This window comes from Piliocolobus tephrosceles, chromosome 21, assembly GCF_002776525.5.
Source record: "Piliocolobus tephrosceles isolate RC106 chromosome 21, ASM277652v3, whole genome shotgun sequence".
Classification (NCBI taxonomy): Eukaryota; Metazoa; Chordata; class Mammalia; order Primates; family Cercopithecidae; genus Piliocolobus; species Piliocolobus tephrosceles.
Genome location: NC_045454.1, coordinates 17363523 through 17388680, shown reverse-complemented (window position 1 = coordinate 17388680; position 25158 = coordinate 17363523). Strand labels below are relative to the sequence as shown.

At 54.5% G+C, this 25158-nt stretch overlaps 2 protein-coding genes across 13 annotated transcripts in view; both read right to left on the bottom strand.

The window, feature by feature from the left end:
• Nucleotides 1–1065: 1065 nt before the first annotated feature.
• CNTD2 (cyclin N-terminal domain containing 2) lies at nt 1066–5181 on the bottom strand. The gene is given in 5 exon segments (XM_023229437.2): nt 1066–1848; nt 1932–2090; nt 3027–3182; nt 3261–3350; nt 4915–5181. Coding segments are annotated over 5 exon segments (942 nt in total). The 3' UTR covers nt 1066–1578.
• Nucleotides 5182–8491: 3310 nt separating this feature from the next.
• The window catches only part of AKT2 (AKT serine/threonine kinase 2), a 52211-nt gene continuing 35544 nt past the window's right edge, over nt 8492–25158 (bottom strand). For 7 of the 12 annotated variants that reach the window (XM_023229446.3, XM_023229453.2, XM_023229448.3 and 4 more), the window contains 10 exons: nt 20571–20724; nt 19971–20102; nt 18069–18134; nt 17014–17082; nt 16093–16215; nt 14524–14652; nt 14156–14370; nt 13507–13634; nt 13346–13392; nt 8492–12132 (listed from right to left, as the gene is read on the bottom strand). In XM_023229446.3, coding sequence (XP_023085214.2) covers nt 11752–12132; nt 13346–13392; nt 13507–13634; nt 14156–14370; nt 14524–14652; nt 16093–16215; nt 17014–17082; nt 18069–18134; nt 19971–20102; nt 20571–20724 — 1444 coding nt within the window. In that variant the 3' untranslated portion in view covers nt 8492–11751. Of the gene's footprint in view, nt 12133–13265; nt 13393–13506; nt 13635–14155; nt 14371–14523; nt 14653–16092; nt 16216–17013; nt 17083–18068; nt 18135–19970; nt 20103–20570; nt 20725–25158 lie in introns of all 12 variants that reach the window. The other 5 variants (XM_023229456.3, XM_023229454.3, XM_023229455.3 and 2 more) reach the window with 5 other exon arrangements.

Sequence of the window (25158 nt, the reverse complement as noted above, 5' to 3'; positions counted from 1 at the left end):
CGCTGGTTCTTTTGTGCCCACTCTGGTGGTCTTAGAAAAACAAATCACATAGCCCAGTATATGTGATGCCTTGGGCTTGTACTACCATTAAGAAATATTGAATTAGGCTGGGTGTGGTGGCTCACTTCTGTAATCCCAGCACTTTGGGAGGCCGAGGCGGGAGGATCACCTAAGGTTAGAAGTTCAAGACCAGTCTGACCAACATGGTGACACTCATCTCTACTAAAAATAGAAAACTTAGCTGAGCATGGTGGCAGGCGCCTGTAATCCCAGCTATTTGGGAGGCTGAGGCAGGAGAATCATTTGAACCCGGGAGGCGGAGTTTGCAGTGAGCTGAGACCGCGCCATTGCACTCCAGCAGCCTGGGCAACAAGAAGGAAACTCCGTCTCAAGAAAAAAAAAAAGGAAATACTGAATTAGTTGACATCTAAACGCAGATTTAGAATTGCAGAATTTCAGATTTACTTGAATAAGATCTGAAAAGCTGGTAACATCGAGATAGCATTTCTTCTGACCGGGGCGGGCATTCTCAGTTCCTCACAGTCCCCATCCTTCGTGATTTCTTGCCAGTCCTTAAGGGATCCCAGTTTTATCCTGCTGAATGGCTCTTGGGGAAGCCCGCCATTGCCCCCTGGTGGAGGAGCTCAGAATTTGCATTTTATCTCCCAGCAACCATTAAAGGAAGTGGTGAGAACATCCAATCAGAGGGACGCGAGGCCTGCAAAGCGACCAATCAAAAGCTAGAAGGGACCAATGAGGGCAGACAGCGCTCAAAATAAAATACATTCTTTTATTGAGATGAGAGACGGACACACACTGGGAGGGTTTTGGTTTTTTTTGTTGTGGTTGTGACTGAGTCTCAGCGCTCAGGGGGGCTCAGGCTGGAGGCAGCGGAGCAGGCAGGCGGCGGCGAGGCTGGTGCCCTGGCGCTGGGGCCGCGCGTACTTGAGGAAGACGGCGGCGCGGCCCGGCGCGGGACCTTGGAGCGCAGCGCGGGCCATGCACGGCTCGAGGGGGCCCAGTTCCTCGGGGCTGCAGCAGGGAGATGGAGAAACTAAGGTAGGGCAAGGGGTTGGAGATGACCCATCCTTGGAACTGGAGACTCGAGACTGAGAAGCAGCGTCGATGTGGGTCCCCACGGACGGGTCAGGGGCTCTCTTGAGATCCGGCACGCGTCCCATCCTCAACTGGAGTGACTAGGTGAGCACCGGGGAGAGGTGGACACCGATTCTTCCTACAGGGCGCGGCTAGTGCGGAGTCGGAACACTCGAGGAAGCAAAGAGGGGAGCTGAGGATGGGCAGCCATCCTGTCTATCCTGGGGGAAACCGTGGTTCGCCCTGCCACCTGGTAGCATGATTAGCGGCCCTAGCAGCTAAAGGGACCCCCATCCATCACCAGATACAGAGATGGAGGACTCGAGGCCTGGGAGACCCTTCGTTCTCAGCCCTGGAAGGCAACACGAGCATCTTCTGGGCCTGGGAGACTATCTTCCACCCTGGGGCAAGGTTAAAAGCCTCCAGATCTGGACTAATGGGGTCCTCCCTCTCCATTCTCTCCCACACACAGAAAAATCAAGTCTAGGCGCCACCTCCTCCCCAATAATGGTCTCTCATTCTCTGAGACGGTAAAAATGACCAGGAAGGGAAGTCCTTGAAGCTGCTGTGATCCCATACAGGCCCTCCGCCAAGACTACACCTGTAAAGTTCCGGCTGGAGCCTGGAGCCCGCGCCATCTAGCAAGCGGTGCGCCAGGCTCAGAGCCGCAGCCGCGCGACGACCTGGCTCCCATCCCGCCGCCTCGGCCTCCAGTAAAGACAGCTCCAGGAAGTAGGTGGCAAGTAGCGTCACCTGCAAGTGAGGCGGGGCGACTGTCAGGCCACGCCCCACCTCGCGTCGGTCACGCCCCCACCCCCGTATCCACAAGGATTCACCTGGGGGCTGCTCCCTGCCAGCGCGGCCAGCAGCCCGAGGCACAGCAGCGGACCCGGGTGGTGCAGCCGGAAATCCAGGCGGCTCAGGATGCGGCGCTCGGCTCGCAGCAGCTCCGCCCGCGAGAAGGAGTCGGCGCTCAGGAGGCAGAGGAAGGCGGGCTGCAGATGGGGAATGCGGGGGGAGGTAAAGGAGTCTTGGATCCCGGCTCTTTACTCCCTGCCCTGGAAAGGCCCCAGGTTCCGGACCTCAGTTTCCTGGTGTGTAAAATGGGGCCATTGACTTGTGTCTGGAAGTCGCAGAGAGCACGGGCTTGAGAGTCCTGGGTTCAAGACCTGGGTTCGAGTTCAAACCCCACCATCTGCTCACGGTGACACACAGGACATTCACTTAAGCTCTCTGCCTCATTCCCACCTCCCCCGCCCCCCGTAAAACAGATACTACTCCCTGCTTCACCAGGCAGTTCTGATAAGGCACTAAATTCATGCATGTTGACGGTAACTATTCAAGATGGCCTGGTTTATATTATTTTTATTTACTTTTCTAAATTAGAGACGAGGTCACCTTGGTTTCCCAAAGTGATGTATTTTTTGTTTTGTTTTGTTTTGTTTTGGAGTGCAGTGGCGCGATCTCACCTCACTGCAACCTCCGCCTCCTGGATTCAAGCAATTGTCCTACCTCAGCCTCCTGAGTAGCTGGGACTACCGGCGTGCACCACCACGCCGGGCTAATTTTTGTATTTACAGTAGAGACAGGGTTTCACCATGTTGGTCAGGCTGGTCTCAAACTCCTGACCTCAAGTGATCTGCCCGTCTCAACCTCCCAAAGTGCTGAGATTACAGGCGTGAGCCACCACCCCCAGCCTTAAGATACACTATTCTAGACAGAATCGAAGTTCCAACTGTTTGATGTGGGGCAAGTGTCTTCCTCTCTCTGGACCTCGGTCTCCTCTTCTGTTTAAGGGACACATTGACAGCCCCTCCCTCATACATGTTGGGAATCCCAGACACAGCATGGTGCTTGGCACACAGTAGGCACTGAATCAGTGACTCCCCAAAGGACTCCATCCACCCTTCCAAACCCCACCCCGGAAGTACCTCGGGAAGCACGCACTCTTCCATTTTGCACGCCACAAACAGGCAGGCCACGCCCAGCAGCTGCAGGCGATGTAGGCGCACGCGGCCAGCACTCAGGTAGGAATCAAGCAGGTGCACCGCCAGGTAAAGTGTGTCACTAGCCAAACCCAGGTACTCCTGAGGAGGGGCACAGGTGACCACGGGGTCCCGGGCGGCGACGCAAACTCAGCCCCCCACACCCTTCCAGATACCTACGTGCACCTGGACCAGCCAGTCTACCACCAGGGCGCGCATCTCCGGGGTCACAGCGCGGGGCAGGGCTCTCCGGGGCAGCACGCGGCACACCTGGGATTAGGGCAGGGGCGCCTCACTCTCCACACCTGTGCCTCTGCCTGTCTCCTGAGCTCCAGCCCTGGATGTAGCAGCCTCCTTCAGTCAGTTGGACATCTCAGGTGTGCCACACCCAAACTGGCCTCCAAATGAGCTCCTCTTATGTGTCCTCACCTAGAACTCTGGGCTTTGTTTCAGATGCCTCCATACCCACCTCTCCAATCTGTAGCCCCCAGAGCCACATAGTCTCCTGGGTGTCTCCCCCTAGGTTCCCAGAACTTCACCTTTTTTTTTTTTTTGATGGAGTCTCACTCTGTTGCCCAGGCAGGAGTGCAATGGCACGATCTCGGCTCACTGCAACATCTGCCTCCTGGGTTCAAGCGATTCTCTTGCTTCAGCTTCCCGAGTAGCTAGCATTACAGGCATGCAGCACCATGCCAGGCTAATTTTTGTAGAGATGGGGTTTCACCATGTTGACCAAACTGGTCTTGAACTCCTCACCTCAGGTGATCTGCCCACCTTGGCCTCCCAAAGTGCTGGGATTACCGGTATGAGCCACTGTGCCCGGCCTCAGACTTCAACTCTTGACCACCAGTCCTCAACCCCTCTGCCTCAGAGCACCCAAAAGGGTCTTCCCAAAGAAAGATCTGACCAAGGAACTCCCCAGCTTAAAACCCTTCCATGGCTCCGAGTACCCTTGGAGAAAACTCTAATTTCTTTCAGGCTCTGCTTCAACATCACCTCTTCCCTCTCTCCCCCGACAACCCACACATCAGCCACAGCCACCTTCTTCTTGGCTCCTAGACTATATCAAGCCCATTTCTACCCCAGCTCCTTTGCACTTCCTGTTTCTTCTACAGAGGGTCCTTCCTCAACTCCTTGCACGGCCTTTCCGTCATTCAACTAACATCTCCATGACTTTATCTATACTCCTCCCACCCAATCACTATCTCTTTGTCTCAGCATTTTCACTCTGAAGATGTCTCCCTGTGTGCTTTGTCTATTTGGCCGCTAGGCTGCCAGTCCCACGAGGGCAGGGACTTCTGCCCAGAACACAGGTGTCTCTCAGGTCCTAACAGAGATCCTGGCCCAGGAGAGTCACTGGCAAGACGTTAAATAAACTTCTCCCTTCAGTCTTCCTGCCGCAGCACCCCTCTCATAGGGATGTCTGAAGGCTGGGGAGGGCAACGCTTTGGTATGTATGGCCTTTCCCTAACTGTCCTGTGTGTTTGCTCATCTACCCAGAAGGAGGCCAGCATTGCAGCATCTCCAGCGCTTAAAACATTTGCTACTAAACCATTAAATATTTGTTGAATAAATGTGGAGGATAAGTACGGGGACCACAAACACCCCAGGAGGGGCTGTAAAGAGCCCAAGGACGGTGGGAGAGGGCATTCCCAGAGGTAGAAAGGGCGCTCTGTGAAAACAAAACAACAGCCTGGACCTTGCAGGGAAGGAATGCCGGCCGCCAGTGATGGGGAGAGAGGCTGGAGCGGTGGGAGTTCAGAGGTGCTGTTGAGTGGGTGCTGGGTGGGGGGCTGGCGTCGGCCTCACCAGGGCAGGCGGCGGGTCGGCTCACCATGGCTTCGGCGAAGATGTCCCCGGCGTACTCGCGTTCTCCCTGCAGCCCCAGCGCGCTCAGCGCCTCCTCCAGCCCCGGCGGCCTCTCCAGGCGTCTTGGGGAGACACTGGGGCCGGAGGGGAAGCCGTCGGGGACTGGGTCGCTCGAAGGCTCTGCATTGAGGGAGGCAGCGGGACTCTGCAAAGGAGAGGGCCTGGGGGCTCAGCGCCTAAAGAGAGGCCCGAGCCGGGAGCCGGGCCCCTGGTCCCTGCCTCTCACCAGCATCCTCCAGGAGGGTGTTGCGGGCGAGGCCAAGCGCCGACCCTTGCAGCTAGGGGAAGAGAGGGGCGGCGGGCGCTTTAAATGCGCCTGGGCGCGTGCGCACTGAGCCCGCCTCGCCTGGGCAGGTGCACAAAGGTGAGTGCCCCGCAGGCTGGCTCTGTCCTCTCGAAGCCCTCTGAGGTCGGGCAGCTGGAGACAGAGCCTCATCCTGCTGCCCAGAAGCAGTCCCTCTGAGCCTCACTTTCCTCAACCATAAAGTCAGGATGATTTCAAAATGTAGAATCAGGGTGTGCACCGTCAGAAGATGGATGTACAAACATAGATCAGAGGTTAGAATGACCCTTGTGGTGTCGGTGTCGCAATGGAATTGGAGATAAAATTGTGTGAACACATATATAGAAATAAGTGTTGGGTATGCAAACATGTATTTCCTAGCTTGGTCTACTGGGAGGGCTTAAGAGCAACGACACCCCAATAGGAAGAAGCACCCGTACCATCCAGGCCCTGGCCACCGCATCCCATTCTCCACTAAAAGGAACCAGGTCTACTTGGAGAAATGGCTGATCCCAGGGTCATACAAGAGAAGGTACAAGATCTGGAATACTTTTGTGTAGCAGAAAGTGTCCCAATGGCAGGGCAAGTCACATAGATGCAGAAGTCACTAGCTAAATCTAGAAAATGTGAGCATCAAGATGATGGTCATAGATCACCAACCACTGAATAAAATTAAAATACATGTTTATTCTGATATAACTCAGACAGTGGGAAAGAAAAGCTCTTCTAATCCTTAGAACGTGAATAAATGTGTTTTGTTTTCAGACAGGGTCTCGCTCTGTCACGCAGGCTGGAGTGCAGTGGTGTGAACATGACTCATTGCAGCCTCAAACTCCTAGGCTCAAGTGAGCCTCCCATCTCAGCCTCCCAAGTAGCTGGGACTATAGGCGTGCGCCACCATGCTTGGCTAATTTTTAATTTTTTTGTAGAGACTGGGGTATCACTTTGTTGCCTAGGCTGGTTTTGAACTCCTGGGCTCAAGCGACCCTCCCACCTTGGCTTCCCAAAGTGCTAGGATTACAGGTGTGAGCCACCATGCCTGGCCGAACTAATAAATATAGAAGGATGGAAAATTCTATTTGGCAACCACCACAGCATTGTTTCATGCAAGAAACATCAATAGATGTTCAAACTAGTGGGTGAACATCTGATAGGAATCAGGGTATCTACAAAACGTCTCTACACAAGATGCTTATTAACTATGTAAACCAAAAGGTATCTGAGATAGGTCTCAATTTAGAAAGTTTATTTTGCCAAAGTTAAGGATGTGCCTGTGACATAGCCTCAGGAGGTGTTCGGGGCACTGCTTGGTTTTATCATTTTTATGGAGACATGAGACGTCATCAACTGGTTCGGTCCAGCAAGGCGAGACAACTTGAAGCAGGGGAGGGGGCTTCCAGGTCATAGACAAGACACAAACGGCTGCATTGAGTTTGATTAGCCATTTACTGAATGCACAATTTACAGGTACAGTCATCCATGCCTACTCTTGCTCAAACAATAGGGCAGAGGAAGACATCAGATAGGGGTTTGTCTCACAGAAGCACAGGGATGACTTTGAACTCTGTCTTCTGTCCACAAGGAATTTCCTTGTGGGCAAATGATGAGAGGTAAGTAGCTTTACCAAAAACCTTTAGGCCAGGCGCAGTGGCTCAGCCTGTAATCCCAGCACTTCGGGAAGCTGAGGTGGGCGGATCACTGGAGGTCAGTTCGAGACCAGCCTGGCCAACATGGTGAAACCCTGTCTCTACTAAACATACAAAAATTAGCTGGGCGTGGTGGTGGGTGCCTGTCACCTCAGCTACTCAGGAGGCTGAGGTAGGAGAATCGCTTGAACTCTGGAAGCCGAGGTTGCAGAGAGCTGAGATCGTACCATGGCACGCCAGCCTGGGTGACAGAGCGAAACTCTATCTCAAAAACAAAAAAACCAAAAAAACAAAACAAAACAAAAAACAGCAAAACGTGAGGCAACCAACCCTGGTTGAGGGAAAATAACTGCAAAATAACTGCCCTGTGGGTTTCACACCTGCCAACTAAATGCAATGTGTGAGCCTGGTCGTTAGCTAGGAATTTTTAACACACAAGGACATTGAGTGTGACCACTAGCGGACATTATAAAATCTGTAAAGAATAGCGGTTTCAATGTTAGCTTCCTGACCTTGACAACTGGAGAGCAGTTATGTAGCAGAATGTTCTTTGGAACAGGCATACAGACGTGGAGCAGGAGGTGGAGGGGTAAATGTAAAATTCCGATCCCATTTTTGTCCGTTTTAAGTAAAATGCTATGAAGAACCTAGTGAAGGGCATATTTTGTAACTCTTTTACATAACTTTTAGTTTTGAATAGACAGTTCCCACCTACCGTAGCCACACCCAATTTCCCCGATGAACATCTCATATTAGTGTGCCCCATTTGTCACAATCCGTTAGACCAATATTCACCTACTAAGTCCATGCTTTATTCAGCCTTCCTTTTTCGCTACGTTCTATTTCAGGACACATTTAGTCACCATGACTCCTTCGGTTTATCTTGGATGTGTCACTTTCTCAGACTTTTCTGATTAACCACCTTGACAGACAAATCCCTCAACTGAGAGCTGATGTCTGCTTCCTCTCAGGGAGGTGGTGTGTGTCTGCGGGAGGAGGATCGGGGGGAAAGTGCCCTTCTATGACATCACATTAAAGGGACACCGTGAAGGCGATTCATCGGCAACGTTGACCTCGATCGGCTGGATGTTTGTCAGGGATCTTCACTGAAAAGTTCCTTTCCCCCTCTCCACACTGCACTCTTTGGAGGAGTCACTGCAGCCCACACCCAAGAAGTGGGGGTTACACAGCCCTCCTTGAAGGCTGTCGACAGAAATTACTTATGATTCTGTGTAGATTTGTGTATTCTCCCCATTTTGACACTTAGCAGTAGACTTATTTCGTATTTTGGGTGAAAACCCAATATTATGCTATTTATTTTGCTGTTCAAATTCTTTTCAGCTTTGACCACTGGGCGCTTTCTGTTGGCTCCTGTGTCCCTGTGACTTAAGCACATCCGTGCTTACTTTCAGGCACTGCAAGATGCCCCAGGCTCATCTTGTACATTTCCTGCCCCAGGCCCGGAATAGTCTTAGTACAGTACTATTTTTGAAAGTTTTCTGCAAGTCTGCAATTATTTCAAAATTTATTTATGTGAATGGCTACTCTTTCTTGGAAAGGTACTGGACATTAAAATCCTGGGATGTAGACGACAAACAAAAGCACAAGCACAGTACAGACAGATAGCTAAAGTTTATTACAGGACTGCTGGTAGCACCAAACGAAACCAAGTCAATTCCTTTTAACAGGGCAGCTGAACCGGTTGAGGAGTCTACCCTGTGGAACCCCAGGAAGCAGCTGGAAAGTCTGAGTTCCCCAAATGCAGCAGCTAAAAGGGAATCTCACTGCTACCCCTGACTCAACACAGCCATCAATGCACACAGGGCAGCCCCCAGAGGCTTCACATTAACTGGAAAAGATGAGGCAAAAAGAGCAGGAAACTACCAGTTTATTATGCCGTGTCCATTTGCACAGAGGTAATCAGCACCAAAGTGAGCACTCAAGGTCCTGAGACCTTGGGTGAATTTACTTTCTTATACTCCTGCTTTGCTGTCTTTTTTAATGGCATGTATCATGTTTTCTTTTTTTTTAAGAGACATGGTCTCACTGTCCCAGGCTGCAGTGCAGTGCGGCAATCACAGCTCACTGCAGCCTCAAACTCCTGGGCTCAAGTGATCTTCCCACCTCAGCCTTCCAAGTCAGCTGGGATGACAGGCATGTACCACCATGCCCAGCTAATTTTTGTATTTTTTGTAGAGATGAGGGTCTCCCTATGTTGCCCAGGCTGGTCTCGAACCCCTGGCCTCAAGAGAGCCGCCCGCCTCGGCCTCCGAAAGTGCTGGGATTATAGGTATGAACCATTGTGCCCAGTCTACCGTTCTTCATATACAAAGAACTTGTGAAATTTTTAAAATGTACATTGCAAAAGACGATTATTCTACTCAAAATTTATTTGGTAAGATTTTATTAAGACTCTAAGTTCAAACACCCTCCTTGGGAAAAGCTCTACAGGATAACCACATGTGCTCAACTATGGGGCCAGTTGCTGCAGCTGTGGGCCCCCATCCTGTGGAAGAGAAGAGCCACTAACAAGATGAGGTAGCCAGGCCTGTGCCCACACTACGAGACCTGCGTCCCCGTGGTGTGAGGAGCAGCAACGGGGGTCAGCTCGGGGCTGGGATGAGAAGGATGAGTAAAAGGCCTTTCTTTATAGGCCTGCCTGCTTATGACCACCAGGGCAGACTTTTGTAATTAAATTAAGGTCCATGTGACTTTAGAAAGGCAAACTAAAAAACCCCAACCGAACACAAGTCTTGGCTGTAGCTCACTCTGATTTCTGTAAACTGGATCTTTTCCTGCTTACATTCACTTAAAATCTCAAAGACTCAATGGGTGTGAAGTGCTAACACCTTGTGGCAAAATCTCAAATTCATCTGTGCCAGGCCCTCTGCACAGCAGGGCTCAGCAGGGCAGGCCAAAGCTCTGGTCCCTGGTCCCTGGCTGGGGGAGGCGTGCCATCCGGCCAGTGCCCAGCCATGCGGCCACGTGACTCAAGCATGGGAAGTGCAGGGGCCCAGACACAGCCAGGCTAAAGGGCAGCGCCTAGTGGAGGGCTGACCCCAAGCTGAACGGGGTTCCAACCAAACGCTCTGGGGCTCCCAGGAGAAGCAGCCACGCCACCATGAACACACCACTGGGTCTGTACTGGAATTTGGGGGCCTCAAGGCTTCCGGGTGGCAGCATAAATGCGGAGGTGGGGCAGGACAGGAATGCCCCCCTCTAAGGCTCGGCAGCCCTGTGGAATGAACCACTCCCCTCACTCAGTGACAGCACAGGCACCCTCCTCATTCTGGACTACCCAGATCTTCCACCCCTGTCCCTCCACCCCACCTCTCTTAGCTTAAGCAGCACTGAGGGCCTGGAGTGGTCTCTGTCCACCACACCCCCACAAGTGGGGAGCCTCCCCATACCCCTCAGCCCCACAGCACCAGCTGCACCCACCCTCTCCAGCCTGAGCTTCTGCACACACCCCAGCTGTCCTCGCCCTGAGCTCATTCTCACCTCCAAGCCCCTGCTCAGCGCCCTCCTTGCTGAAGGGAGCAACTACTACAGGAGAGGCTGGGGCCCAGGGGTCCGACTCCATCACCAAGGCAAGGCCCAGAGTGGCTGGGCCGGCGTGAGTGCAGGCTGGGCCCTGGTCTGAAATGAGTGTCTTTATTGCTTGTACCGTACAAATATGAAGACGAGGAGAAAGGCCAGTAGGGACGGAGAACTGTCAGATAACGATATCGCACACAGAGGAAAAAGACCCTCACCCACCCGAACCAACCCCACCCTCCCCACCCTGCCATGAACTGCATAGTACAGGAGATGGGGTAGGGAGAGCAAACCCACAAAAGCTGAACTCCAAACACCCGGAGGTGTTGCTGCAGGGAGGGGAGGAGTGGGCAGGGCAGCTCATGGATCAAGGCGGGGCCCCTCCCACTAGGTCAGCACCCCTCTCCCACAGGATGAAATGCTCGGGCCAGGGATGGGGCCCAAGCCCACACACCATGCACACTGGAGGACACGCTGCCCTCACACACAACACACATGCACACACACCCACGTGTGCCTGCATCCCGCCGACACACGCAGTCCGAGGCACGCACAGGAGTCCCACAGCACTGACATGGAAGTGCGTTCATGTTCAACCTTAAGGCTGCAGAACATGGGGCCCTGGGGAGAGGGAGGGATGAGGGGGCCTAGGAGTCTCCCTTCTCAGAGGCCCCTCACTCCAATAGCTACCAGAGATGCCCACCCCCACCCCTCCCTGACTAAGTCCATGGGGCCCAATACTGTCCGGTGTAAGATTGTAACAGCCGAGGCTGGTGCCCCTCCACCCCCGCTGAGAAGGGGGTGAGCCCAGCCCACAGCCCCCAATGGGGTCAGGCCAGGCCCGGGGTCCAGCAGGAGGTAAGGCCAGCTGGAAGGAAGCCCTAGTAAGGCACGGGGCTGGGAGGCAGGCAGGTTTGCCCCAAAATGTTCCTCCTGCCTCAATCCATAGGGTGAGGGCAGCTTGGTGGAGAGGAGACAGGACCAGGAGGCGGCGCCCAGCCCAACCCCTCCCAGTTCCCCAAGGCGCAGATCCTGGGACCTGGCTCCATTCACCAGGGAGCAGCCCTAACCCCCATCCCTGCAGCTCCCAAGGGCCCCTGCCTGCCCCTGGACATTATTGCTTTTCTGCCCCCATGGGGGGACAGCAGGTGAGGGGTTGGACCGCCCCGTGCCTGGCCACTCCGAGCCTAGGCCACGGGGCCTGGAAGGCAGCACCACTGTCTGCCGGGTGTCGCGTCCCACCAGAAGGCAGCCTTCATCCGGAAGCAGCAGTGCGGAGGCAGCCACCAGCATGACACCCGGGCCAGAAACTCAGGCAGGCCCTGGGTGTCAGGCTTCACCCCTCACTGGGGCTTGCGTAGATTAAAACCTGAATCTCTCCAACCGCCCAACAGCCCGGGCCTGGGTGAGAGGTGGAGTATCCCAAAAGCGAGTCTGGGCACAAAGGTGAGGCTGGAGGCAGGGGCTGCAGGGGCTGCTGGGGCCGCTGGGGTGCGTCTGGGAGGGGCCTGAAGAACTGGAAAGGGGGTGAGGTGGGGGTGGGGACACAAACCAAAAAGGCAAAGTAAAAAGTTAGGGGGAAAAAACCACCCGGCGGTGATGGCTGCGTGCGTGCGTCCTCTGCGTAGGCGGACTGCTCACTCGCGGATGCTGGCCGAGTAGGAGAACTGGGGGAAGTGGGTCCGCTGGTCCAGCTCCAGTAAGCCCAGGCTGTCATCTGCGGCGGCGGAGGTGGATAGGGAGGACCGGTCAGGAGAGGGCCTGGGACACCTGCCCAGACTCCCTGGGGAAATGGCCCCAGCTGGCGGGGGCTGCCCACAGGACAGACAGGAAAGGCCCAGAAACCTCCCTCCGCAATGGAGCCCCTCAGCCACGGCTCCACTCCCCAAACCTGAGCCCCAGGCAGCCTCCTCTGGGAGTTTCCTGTGCCCTTGCCCATGCGCCCCACAGCTGGCAGGGCCTTCTGAGCCTCCCACTTTCTCTCTGTTCCATACACCACCATGCCAGGGTCCAGCCCAGAGCCCTGTCCTGGCCCGCCTCTCGCACCCTCCCATCCATTCTCCACAGGCAGCCAGGGGGGCGGCTTTCTAAAGGCCTTCTTTAACCCTGTCCCTCTCTGTACGAAACCCTTCCCTGGTTGGCTCCCTCCATGCAAGCAGTCCCCACCCCTCCCAGTGGCCCCCAGTGGTCCCAGTGGCCCCCAGACCCTTGCACTCCAGCCCCATGCCCTCTCTTCTTCCCGGCTGCTGCCTGTCCTTGGCTGTGCCATGCTTCTCCCATTGGTGGCATCCCACATGCCATTCCTCTGGCCAGCTGACGTGTTTGCTTCCTCCTCCAGAAAGCCCTCCCTAACTGCAGGCCATGTCAGCTATTTCCTCTGGGATTCCCTAGTCCCTGGGCTCCCACAGCCTAGCCCTGACCACTCCAGGCCATCCACCCTACCTGGGCTGGGAGCTTTCCAGGGCAGGGCCCAGGGCTGGCTCAATCAATGCTGTGTCCCCAGCATAACCCAGCACCAGGCTGGGTTCAGAGTAAGAACTCAAACAGCTGTAAAGCAGTGAACCCAGCCAGCCTCACGGACCGGGCTGTCTCCTGCCCTGAACCCCCCACTGAGCTCCAGAATGTGCCGCAGCCAATGGCTCCCGGTGGCCTCACCAGGTCCAAAGAGGACCAACAGCAAAAGGACCTGAGAGCAGACCTTGGGGGAAACCTCCCAGACATGAAGCAGGGGCCTTCAAGGGCCTTCCTCGAGAAGTGGGCTAAGAGCAGGCCCACCCCTCCACCACGGGGCAGGCGTACCAGCGCAGGGGCTAAGAGCAGGCCCACCCCTCCACCACGGGGCAGGCGTACCAGCGCGGGGCCCCAGGCACTCACAGCGGTCGGGGGGTGTGATTGTGATGGACTGGGCGGTGAATTCATCATCAAAGTACCTTGTGTCGACCTCGGACGTGACCTGAGGTTTGAAGGGCGGCAGGAGCTACGGAGGAGAGGAGCTCAGGCTCAGGGACCCTGAGGCCAGGAGGCATCAACCAAGGTCACCAGGAGTGGGCCAGGCCCGAGGGTCCGGCTGGGGCGGGCAGTGGGGGCTCACCTTCTTCTGGATCACGTCCTGCCAGTTGATGCTGAGGAAGAACCTGTGCTCCATGACCTCCTTGGCATCGCTGGGCCCCCCACCAAGCCTGGGCAGAGACGGCCGTCAGCACCTGCCTCCCAGAGCGGCTGGGTTTGGGGAGACAGGCTTTCGGCACAGGCAGGCCCTGTATGGCCTTTAATGATTCTGTCTTGACTACAAACCACCACTTCACAGGAGGAAGCCGAGGCTCAGGGAGGGAGCTCACTTGCCCAGGGTCCGAGCCAGGGAGTCAGCAACCTGGACCCATGTGTCCTCACAGCCTGGCCTCACCCTGAGTCCAGAAAGGGAGTTAGCAGGGCAGGCTCGGTTCCTACCCTGCCTCTGCCACATATGGTTTGGCGGCCCCAGCCAGGCCTAGGGATGCCCTGTTCCTCAGTGTCCCCATAAAAGTGTCCCCCATAAGGCAGTGTCAAGGATGGGCCTGCTCTGAGGGGAGCACTCCCTAAGTACCACTGTGGACATTTTCAGGGGCTATGTGGGGACAACACACACTGCGACCCCAAAAGCGAGCGCCCTTGTGGACGCTGCCCCCTCCAGGCCGCAGGGACAGTGGCAGCAGGTGGCGCTGGGCTGGGCTGGACTGGACGGGGCCGACGCCAGCCCTCACCTCTGCTTGGGGTCCTTCTTAAGCAGCCCGGCAAGCAGAGACTTGGCCTCGGGGCTGAGCGTGCGCGGGAAGCGGATCTCTTCCATGAGGATGAGCTCGAAGAGGCGCTCGTGGTCCTGGTTGTAGAAAGGCAGGCGGCCGCACATCATCTCGTACATGACCACACCCAGCCCCCACCAGTCCACGGCCCGGCCATAGTCATTGTCCTCCAGCACCTGAGGATGGAGGGGAGATGAAGGCTGGGCCCGTGGCCCCGAGGCTGGCATCACAGTCCTGCCCTCAGGGCATCTGGGCTGGAAACACACAGGTCTGGGGGCTCCCCCTTCCCTTGGCCTCACATGTTCCTACCCCCCTCAAACCCCAGACACCTCAGGCGCCAGGTACTCTGGGGTCCCACAGAAGGTTTTCATGGTAGCCCCGTCACTGATGCCTTCTTTGCAGAGGCCGAAGTCAGTGATCTTGATGTGGCCGTCTTTGTCCAGCATGAGGTTTTCCAGCTGTTGGAAAAGTCAACGGATCTCAGGCGTGTGCTCCAAGGGGTTCCTCTACCCCAGCCTTTCCTTCCAGGGAAAGATGCCAGGGGCTCCTGGACATCAACCCTCCCATGCCAGGCTGGGCCCAGCACACACAGCCTCACCCTCTGAGGCTCAGAGAGAGGCCAGACCCAACCCTCCCCACACCCTGGCCCCACCCCCAGGGTACCTGGAAACAGCTGGGCAGGGAGAAGCGAGAGCCAGGCCCTGTCCATCCACTGCCCCCACTGTCAGCTGCAGGTTCTTATGTTCCAACATGGGGGCACAAGCTTTCTTCTATATTTTTTTTCTAGACTTTTTGTCTTTTAATTATGAAATATGCAACCAGGCAAAGTGGCTCACACTTTGGGGGGCTTAGGCGGCAGGACTGCTTGAACCCAGGAGTTTGAGACCAGTCTGGGCAATGCAGCAAGACCCCATCTCCATATTTTTTAATATGAAAAATAAATTAGCCAGGCATGGTGGCACACACCTATAGTCCCAGCTGCTTGCGAGGCTGAGATGACATCTCCCCCTGGAAGGCCCTGTGTGCCCCTCCCACTTACTGACCATCCCCCACAAGAATTAACCTCTACTTCCCGTCTGTACCACTGCACACAGACACACCTGTGAACTGTGGACTCCCCTCCTCTGTGCGGCTTTCCCTCGACATTAGCCTATGAGATGCGTCCACACTGTCGCGTGTCGCTGTAGCTCATTCCTAACTGCTGTGTGGCACCCCACTGTGCGCACACTCCACGGTGGGTCTGACCTCTCCTCTCAGAGTGGGTACTTGGGTTGTTCCAGTTGGGGCTAGAGTGAGTCCTGCTGCTGAGTGAGGGGGACACTTTCTAAGGTGAATGTGTGTCCCCACTTCTCTTGTGCACACACTGCCGAACTATCTTCTAAACTTTGCTGGGTGCGGTGGCTCACACCTGTAATCCCAGCACTTTGGGAGGCTGAGGTGGGTGGATCATGAGGTCAGAGTTTGAGACCAGCCTGGCCAACATGGTGCAACCCCATCTCTATTAAAAATACAAAAATTAGCTGGGCGTGGTGGCGGGCACCTGTAATCCCAATTACTTGGGAGGCTGAGGCAGGACAATAGCTTGGACCCAGGAGACGGAGGTTGCAGTGAGTCGAGATCGCACCACTGCACTGAACGGAGCAGGACTCCTCATAAATAAATAAATATAAATAAATAAAGTAGGGATTGTGTCAGTCCACACTCCACTAGCGGCCTAGGAGTGCTCGTGGGAGGCTTGGAAAGGTTTCTACTTGGGGCCACTTGCTACAGAACCACCACCCTGGACCTTGGTGGGAAGCTTGGCGAATCAGGGCAGAAGGCCTCAGGCCCACCTCCCAGTGTGAGTCCCATGTGGTGTGCATGCCACGGGTCAGCCTGGTGCACACCCTGCCACTAACCTTGATGTCACGGTACACCACGTCCCGCGAGTGCAAGTACTCAAGAGCCGAGACAATCTCTGCACCATAAAACCGGGCCCGCTCCTCTGTGAAGACACGCTCCCGGGACAGGTGGAAGAACAGCTGCGGGAGGAAGGGGTGAAGAGAGGAGGTCAGGCCCCAGCACACCCACCTGCCCTCACCTTCCCAGCTCAGTGATGTGGTGACACCTGTGTCATGAACCAGTAAGTGACAGCTAGAGGGACCAAGCAAGGCACAGCGCAGAAGCTCACGAGTGACACAGAGCTGGGGGTGAAGGGCAAGGGTCCACCAGGAGACACCCACAAGAGAGTACGACAGGGACATCCAAGACAGAGGAGGGAGGAAGCATGGAGGCAAAGAGAAGCACACATCATGACCAAGTAGTAATAGGCCGTGGGCAAGCCCAGATCGGACGGATGAGCAAACCTCCCATCCCAATACAGGCGTGCCAACCGCTGCACAGAGAAGGCGCGAGGCAAGCAGTGGGTGACAGAAGCGAGGTAACTGTGAGGGGGAGCTGAGTGGCTGCTGGAATCCACTTCGGAAGGACACGGGAACAGAGGGCTGCTAGGTTTTAACCCTTGGGAGCCTTTTCTGGGGCTTTAAGACCATCCTTCCCAGTGCTGTTGCCCCACAGCCCTCTCCACACCTCTCTGGACTGGTGTGGACCTGACCCACCCACTCACTAGCTGTGTGAACCTGGGCAAGCTACTGAACCTCTCTGAGCCTCAGTGACCACCCCACAAAATGGAGATGACGCTGCCTGCCTCAAGGAAGAGGAGCACAAGATGACATTGAAATTTCCCTCCACCATTCCATCTCACCCACAGCTCCTCTCCATCCCGCCCCACCCTAAAGAAGAAGGCCCCAGAGGGCAAAGCCAAGGCAGCCGCGGCTCACCTCGCCACCGTTGGCATACTCCATCACGAAGCACAGGCGGTCGTGGGTCTGGAAGGCGTACTTCAGCGCCTGGCGGATGAAGGCAGCAGGGTAGGAGGTGGGAGGGAGGAGGACTCTGCTGAGCCACACCAGGGCAGGGCCCTGGCCCTGCTTATTCTGCACACATACACGCTGCCCTGGCTGGGGCCCCCGGGAATTAGCCAGATGGGGTTCACATACTGGCTGCACCTTTTGGGGCATTAAGTGAAGGCATGGCTCTGAGGGTAAGAAAGGGTTACATGCTGAACCATCTTGTCCTCTGCCTCCATCAGGTACAGCCAGGGGAAAACTAGAGCAACCAGGGCTCTTGTTTTTACAGTAAAATGTGTTCCACTTACATACACAAGTGATGTCTGCTGTGGCTGGGAGTGGCAAAGGCTTGGGAGCCAACTTCAATGACAGGATGGACAGGGGGTACCTCAGCTCATGACAACTCAACTATTCTGTTTTCTACACTGTGGTACCTCATAAGAGTTTATTCGAAAAAGTACTATGGCTTAATAGGATACCTGGACAGCAACTGAGATAAAGAAATGACACACAAGCCATCCTTAATCTAATCCATTTAACTGGTGGCCACTGGCCTCGATGGAGACTGCAGCCCAAACAGGCATCTACTCAGTCCAAGCTGACAGACAACACAATGCTAACACATCTGCTTCTATGAGCATATCTGAAAACAAAAACAAAAAAAAAAAATATTTCTACTTCAACCAGCTGGGCTAAGTGCCCTAACTCATAGAGACAGCAGCCATCAAATAATGTGTTATCTTCAGTTGGTTCAAGTGCTTACACGAAGCCACCATCTCTGAAGAAGCTGTCACCCCCCCACTCCCTGAGCCTGCTCACCCCCACCCCACGTCTTGGTTCGGATGACTTGGCAGGCGCAGCAACACCGTGCCCTGCCCGCCTGGCCTACCCCAAGGCTGTGCTTTGTAGCAGAAGATTTGGGCTCTTTCTCTGAGCTCTGTCCAAAGGCTGGCCTCACACTGTCTGGGAAAGGGAGGGCAACTCACAGTGAGGAACGGGTGCCTGGTGTTCTGGAGGACCCGGCTCTCGGTGACTGTGTGAGCGACTTCATCCTGCAGACAGACTGCGGGTGAGGGGCTGGCGGGCAACACCATGCCTGCCCACCCCACTCCGACCCGAGGACGGGGAGCAAGGCCTTGTGAAATGCAATTCCATTCCCATCCACAAATGCAGAAACAATCACAGGAGTGGAATGTGAATGCCTGCAAGCCCTCAGCAAATAACAGACCCAGACGAGGATCATCAGTGGCTCTCAAAGCCACAGGTGAAAAGTCAGCAGGAATGTCACAAAGAAGGGACCAGGCTGCTAGGGGCAAGACACTTGTGACATCCCTGCAGGGGAGACAGACAGACATCACAAGAGCCCCGAGGTGCCACCACAGGCTGTGGGAAGCCCCACCTAGAAAGCGTTCTTGCCCAAAGAAGGAACTGGGCCTAACGAAGCTCTAGACAGCAAAGCAGTGCTTCTCAGGGTGTGGTCCCCACACGGGGCACATCAGCACTGCCTGGGAACTAGCAGCAATGCAAATTCCTGGGACCTACCCCCCGGCCCACTGGGTCAGAAACTCAGGGTGGGCCCAGCACTGTCTCACAAGCCCTTTGGGTGACTCTAATTCAGGTTCTGATTGACTGTACAGCAGAACCACCAGGAGAGGTTCCAAAAATCTGGAGCCACCTGCAGCAACTTCACACAGGCTCTCCCTGGGGCAAGTTGATCCCCAGGGGACACCTGAGAATGTCTAAAGTCTTTTTTTTCTTTAGCTGGGGGTCTGGCTCTGTTGCCCAGGCTGGAGTGCAGTGGTGTGAACATGGGTCACTACAGCCTCAACCTCTGAGGTTCAACTGATCCTCTCACTTCAGCCTCCTGAGCAGCTGGGACTGCAGGTGCACGCCACTATGCCCGGCTAATTTATTTGTATAGAGACAGAGTCTCGCTTTGTTGCCCAGGCTGGTCAAGGAGCCCAGCCCAGCAATCCTCCCACCTCAGCCTTCTAAAGTGCTGGAATTACAAGCATGCGCTGCAGCACCCAACCCAAAAGTCATTTTTGATTGTCACAACTTGGGGAGCTACTATTGGCTTTAGTGCGTAGAAGCCAGGGGTGCTGCTAAAACTCTACAATGCACAGGGTTTCCCCAACAGCACAGAACAATCTGTCCCAATATGTCAACAGTGCTGAGGCTGAGGAATGCTGCCTTAGGCCCAATCATCACATCAGGAATGAACAGTTAATGCGATTGGCTCTGATGGCAGCACCACGATTATATTCTTTACAGCCTTCATCTGTCAGGGCACGTGTTCGAGTATGGATGAGTGAAGTGACGTGATGTCTAGGACAGGCCTTAAAGTATTCCAGAACAAGAGGGGCAGGCAGAGCTAAGGAAACAAGGCTGGCTAAACGCTGATAACTGGTTAAACTGGACAGTGGCTACATGGGGGGCCATAATATTTATTTTCTTTTTAAATTTTTGAGTATTTTTGGAAACTTCCACTACAAAAACTTCAAATAAGGGAAAAAGTAGAATTCCATTCCTGGCCCGGCCTCCAACTGGGATACCCTGAGCAGAGCCCTGGCCTCCCCAACAGGAACGTCCTCACAGCCTCCCCAACAGGCCCCAGCCTCCCTTGACAGTACCTGCTGGGTGGGGCCCCGAGGCTCGCTCTCCCCACAGGCACCCCCAGCCCCTACCAGAGGGTGGCAGTGGGGACTCAGCAGCAAGGCCTGCTGCTCCTCTCTGGGCCCAGGCTCCCCCTTTTCTGTCTGGAGGGAACTTGTGGGGGAAATAAGCCCACGGCAGCAGAAAGCGTGGGTAAGCGTCCAGGACTCAGGGTCAGGCTCCAGACCTCAGCCCCCGCAGGGGCCAGCAAGCACAGTTCCCGGGGCACGCACCTTGGCAATGATGACTTCCTTCCGCAGGATCTTCATGGCGTAGTAGCGGCCAGTGGCCTTCTCCCGCACCAGGATGACTTTGCCAAAGGTTCCCTTGCCAAGGAGTTTGAGATAGTCGAAATCATTCATGGTCTGCCAGGGACAGGGAGAGTGGGGGCAGTCAGCGCCTGGCTCACGGCCCATGGGAGGAAATTTTAACAAAAGAAAGAGGAAAACCAAAAGACACTGTTGCCAAACGGCTTAGGCTGGAGCAGGAAGGGAGGCTCTGGGCAGCAACTGTGTGTTCTGAAGCGGCCTTCAGACCAGGCTCTGCAGGCACAGGGCCTTGGGAGGGCTAGGCTCTAATGTGGGGGTAGCCAGGTCTTCACCACCTCCCAGGACGAAGCTGCAGTGGGTCCACCTAGGGTTGCTCCCTCCCCCACGGGCACGGAGAAGACCCAAGGGCACCTGCCACCTGAAATCACCCCACCCTGCAGGGCAGCTCTGTTGTCTCTCAGCTGAGCCCCCTGAACTGTGTATGGAAACCAAGGAGAGCAGGGCCAGCAATGGGGGTGGGGGGCATCGCAGGCTGGCAGCCCCACCCCTGCTTCCAGCACTTACCACTTTAGCCCGTGCCTTGCTGACCGCCACTTCCATCTCCTCGGCCGCGGAGGAGTCACTGGGGGAGCCACACTTGTAGTCCATGAGGTCCTCACCTGGGGCCCGCTGCTTGAGGCTGTTGGCGACCATCTGGATGGCCCGCATCCATTCCTCCCTGTCAGGGACACACGTGAGTCCCAGGAGCCAGGAGTCCTGGGCCTCAGAGTCAAAGGGCTGAGTGCCACCTCCCAGCCACCCCCTGCAACAGGCAAGCAAATGACCACATACCCATGGGAATTTGGGCAAGATCTGTCAGAACCAGAGAGAGCTGAAGGGACCTGAGTGAAACTCCACAGACCCCTGGCTGTGATGGTGAGGAACGGGTAAGTGTGGAATGCAGGCCAGGCGCGGTGGCTCAGGCCTGTAATCCCAGCACTTTGGGAGGCTGAGGCAGATGGATCGCGAGGTCAGGAGTTCGAGACCAGCCTGGCCAACATGGCAAAACCCCGTCTCTACTAAAAATACAAAAATTAGCCGGGCGTGGTGGCGGGCGTCTGTAGTCCCAGCTACTCAGGAGGCTGAGGCAGGAGAATTGCTTGAACCCGGGAGGCAGAGGTTGCAGTGAGCACAGATCGCGCCACTGCACTCCAGCCTGGTGACAGAGCAAGACTCCGTCTCAAAAAAAAAAAAAAAAAAAAGTGGAATACAAAGAGAGATCACCAATTTCCCTAAAGTGACCTGGCCTGAGGGTCATCTGAAGCCAGGCAGCAGGCAAATGATCAAAAAGGAGTGACCCTCTCTTTTCACAGCCCCTTGAAAATGAGCCAGCACCCTGAGCCTTGAATGAGGGAGAGACAGGGCTCCTGTAAATTCTTCGGAACAAATGACAAGCTCCAGTTTATAAGTTACCAATGTTTTGTAAAGTTAAACCAAGAGTAAGAAGCAGCATTCATTAGCCAAAGGAGCTGAAGACATTACAAGGCAAGAGCTGGCCCACAGGATCCCTGGAGGGGACAGTCCACTGGGAGCAGGGAGTCTGCATGGCAAGGACAGAGGTCCTGGCAGCCCAGGGATATAGAGGAGAGAAGCTGGTGGACAGGAAGCAGGTCCCAGCAGAAGGGAGCCTGGCTTAAAAACAGTCAACTAGAAGCTAAGTACTGTGGCTCACACCTGTAATCCCAGCATTTTGGGAGGCCGAGGTGGGCCAAGTGCTTGAGCCCAAGCGTTCAAGACCAGCCTGGGCAACAAAGCAAGCATCTCTAAAAAAGTTTTCAAAAAAAATAAAAAATAAAAACAGGCCAGGTGCGATGGCTCATCACGCCTGTAATCCCAGCACTTTGGGAGGCCGAGGCGTAGGATCCCTTGAGGTCATGAGTTTGAGAACAGCCTGGCCAACATAGTAAAACCCAGTCTCTACTAAAAATACAAAAAATTAGCCAGGCGTGGTGACATGCGCCTGTAGTCCCAGCTACTTGGGAGGCTGAGGCAGGAGAATCACTTGAACCCGGGAGGGGGAGGTTACAGTGAGTCAAGATTGCACCATCGCACTCCAGCCTGGACAACAGTGCGAGACTCCATCTCAAAATAATAATAATAATAAAAATAAACAATAAACTAGTTCTGTCACTCATGGTTTAGAACTTGCTGGGAAAGAACTGTCTTTGGACCAGGCTCGGTGGCTCACACCTACAATCCTGGCACTTCGGGAGACTGAGGCGGGAGGATGGCTTGCATCCAGAAGTTTGAGACCAGCCTAGGCAACACGGATATCCATTTTGTAGAGATCAAAGATAAAAAATTAGCCAGGTGTTGTGGTGGCACATGCCTGTGGTCTCAGCTACTCCGGGGCTGAGGTGGGAGAACTGCTTGAGCCCAGGAGGTGGGGGCTGCAGTGAGCCATGATCGTGCCACTGCAATCAGCAAAAAAAAAGAAAAGAATTTTCTTTGGATACTTACAAACTGTTCTGCCTAATAAGTGAAAATGACCAGAGACCAAAATGAAAAATATACTAGGCTGAATGACACCAAATTGTCCACATCCCCCATTTTTGACCACACCGCAATTAGGTGTTTTCAACCCAATGCATTTTGAACCCTCTTTGTATTTTGCTTGTGTCTAGAAAATACCCACATGTCCAATAGGAAAAATAAAATGTTTACTAATAATGAGAAAATTCAAAGAGTACAAGTAGGCAACTTCCCAAATCCCAGTGATTTAAATAAGCCACAGGGAGTGCAGCCAGCTCTTTACACGCATCTTCCAGGGTGGCCCCCGCCCCAGGGCAAGTGTCACTGCTCCTGTGTTCCTGAGGCACTGGGGCACCCACCCAAGGTCAGGCAGGGAACAAGTGGCTGGGACTGGGCTTCAAAATCCAAGCCGGGGCACCCTGCTGGGCTGTATTCCTCCCCAGTCTCGTTTCCTGGTGTACCACGCGAAACTACTTCTATTTCCATCCATCCCACCATGCACCCTCTTCCACATTTTGACACTGCTGGAATGCAGATGCATCTCACAGTTGGGGTCTGTCTTGATTTAACTAGCCACTCCTTTTTCTTGGCCACTGTATGAAATAGGGTGCCTCCCCGACGACAGCACCTTCGATTTGATGAAATATCACAGCAGTGTTTAACACACAGGCTGTTGTGAGGTAGAATGCCTGTGAGGCATCTGTGCAATGAGACATTGTGCAGCTGGGGGAAAGATGGAGGCAGGTCTGTATGCTGACTTGGGATGATCTGAGACATCTTAAGGAAAAAAGGAAAGTGCAGGGCCGGGTGAGGTAGCTCACTCCTGTAATCCCTGCAATTTGGAGGATTGTTTGAGCCCAGGAATTTCAGACCAGCCTGGACAACACAGGAAGACCCCGTCTCTATAAAACATTTCAAAATGAAGGGAGGTGAAGAACAGTGTACAGTTCTGTGCTCCTGAGTTAGAAAATAATGAACTTCTGCGGACACATACTCACATAGGCACAAACATCTCCAGCAGAGAAGTCACGATCCTGGAGCCCTGCCTGCCTCCAGGAAAGGGAACTGGGAGTCGAGGAAAAGGAACAGCCTCTAATAACACATGGGAAGCGCTCGCTATCATCAACCACTCCCACTCCCACCCATTACGAAGGAGGAACTGAGGCACAGATTTAAAAACCAGATTCCAGAAAAATAGCAGTTGTTCCAGCCTTGGTAGTTGGAATCACAAAAGACACGCTGCCCTCCCTACCCACTCAGAGACTGGAGTCCCCATAACCCATCTCTGTCCACCCCATGGAGGCAGAGATTTCCACCTGCTTTGAACACGGTTCTGCCCCCAGAACTCATGGGTGGATACTCGGTAGATACTTGGGTAATGAAAGAGTGAGGCAGCCAAAGTCCAGGTGGTCCCAGAGCCAGGGCGCAGCAAGGCCCAGTGCAGACCCGGGCAGAGCATACACTGAGCCTTGGTGCACACCCAGGCAGAGAGGTGTTGGCTTCTGCACTCCCTGGCCCAACGTCTCAAGCCAGTATTTCTCAACTTGCTTTAACCCATGCCCTCTTTGGAACAAATTACAGCCTAATTCCCAAACGCTACACTAATATTCCTGTTTTTCAAAAAAAAAAAAGGGGGGGGGGGGGCACGGGGCAGGAGCCGACTCCATGACAGGTTTGTTTTTTTTTTCTTTTTGGAGACAGAGTCTTGCTTTGGTGCCAGGCTGGAGTGCAGTGGCTCCCTGGTTCAAGCAATTCTCCTGCCTCAGCCTCCAGAGTAGCCGGAACTATAGGTACCTGTCACCATGCCCAGCTAATTTTTGTATTTTTAGTAGAGACAGGGTTTCACCATGTTGGCCAGGACGGTTTCGATCTCTTGACCTCATGATCTGCCCGCCTCAGCCTCCCAAAGTGCTGGGATTACAGGTGTGAGCCACCGTGCCCGGCCTTCCATGACATGCTTTATCAGACATAGTTGTCCTCTCACAAATTTTAAATTTTGTTAATGCTGACTCTGAGTAAATGATGGTGGATTGAGAAAAAAAAATCACAGATCTCCTAAGAGATACAGTGAATATATTAAAAAGGAAAATATGTCTTTCATATATAAAAATCTTGAGAGACTGTCACGTGAAGATGGTAGATTGCAGACTAAGATGTACAGCATGGTATCATCTTTGTTTTCAAAGAGAGGGGTGGAGAGAACACAGATGGTCTCTCTGTGGAGAGAACCCGAATACATGAAAGACGGCACAGCCATACCACCAGCCCAGAAGCAGCTCTGGGAGGCTACTCCAGATGGGAATCAGGAGCATGGGCCCTGGAGCCACCCCAGCTGGGGCTCCAAGAGTGGCTCTGCCACCTAGACGAGCTCAGCCCTCCCAGCTCTCCCCGCAACCAGGGCCTGGGGCTAAGAGGCTGGTGGACTGCGGGCACACAGCACCGCACACAGGGCTGGGCGGAAGGCACTCAACTCGGGGAGGGTGCCGAAGACACCTGCAGGGGCGGGCCTACCCCACCTACCCTGGCTCCCACTGCCCACCCTGCAGAGAGCTCCAGAAACCACAGCGATGCAGGAGGTTATCCGGGAGTAACTGGGGCTCGTCTGCTGCCTGACAAGCCTCCGATCCAATTCTAACTGGAC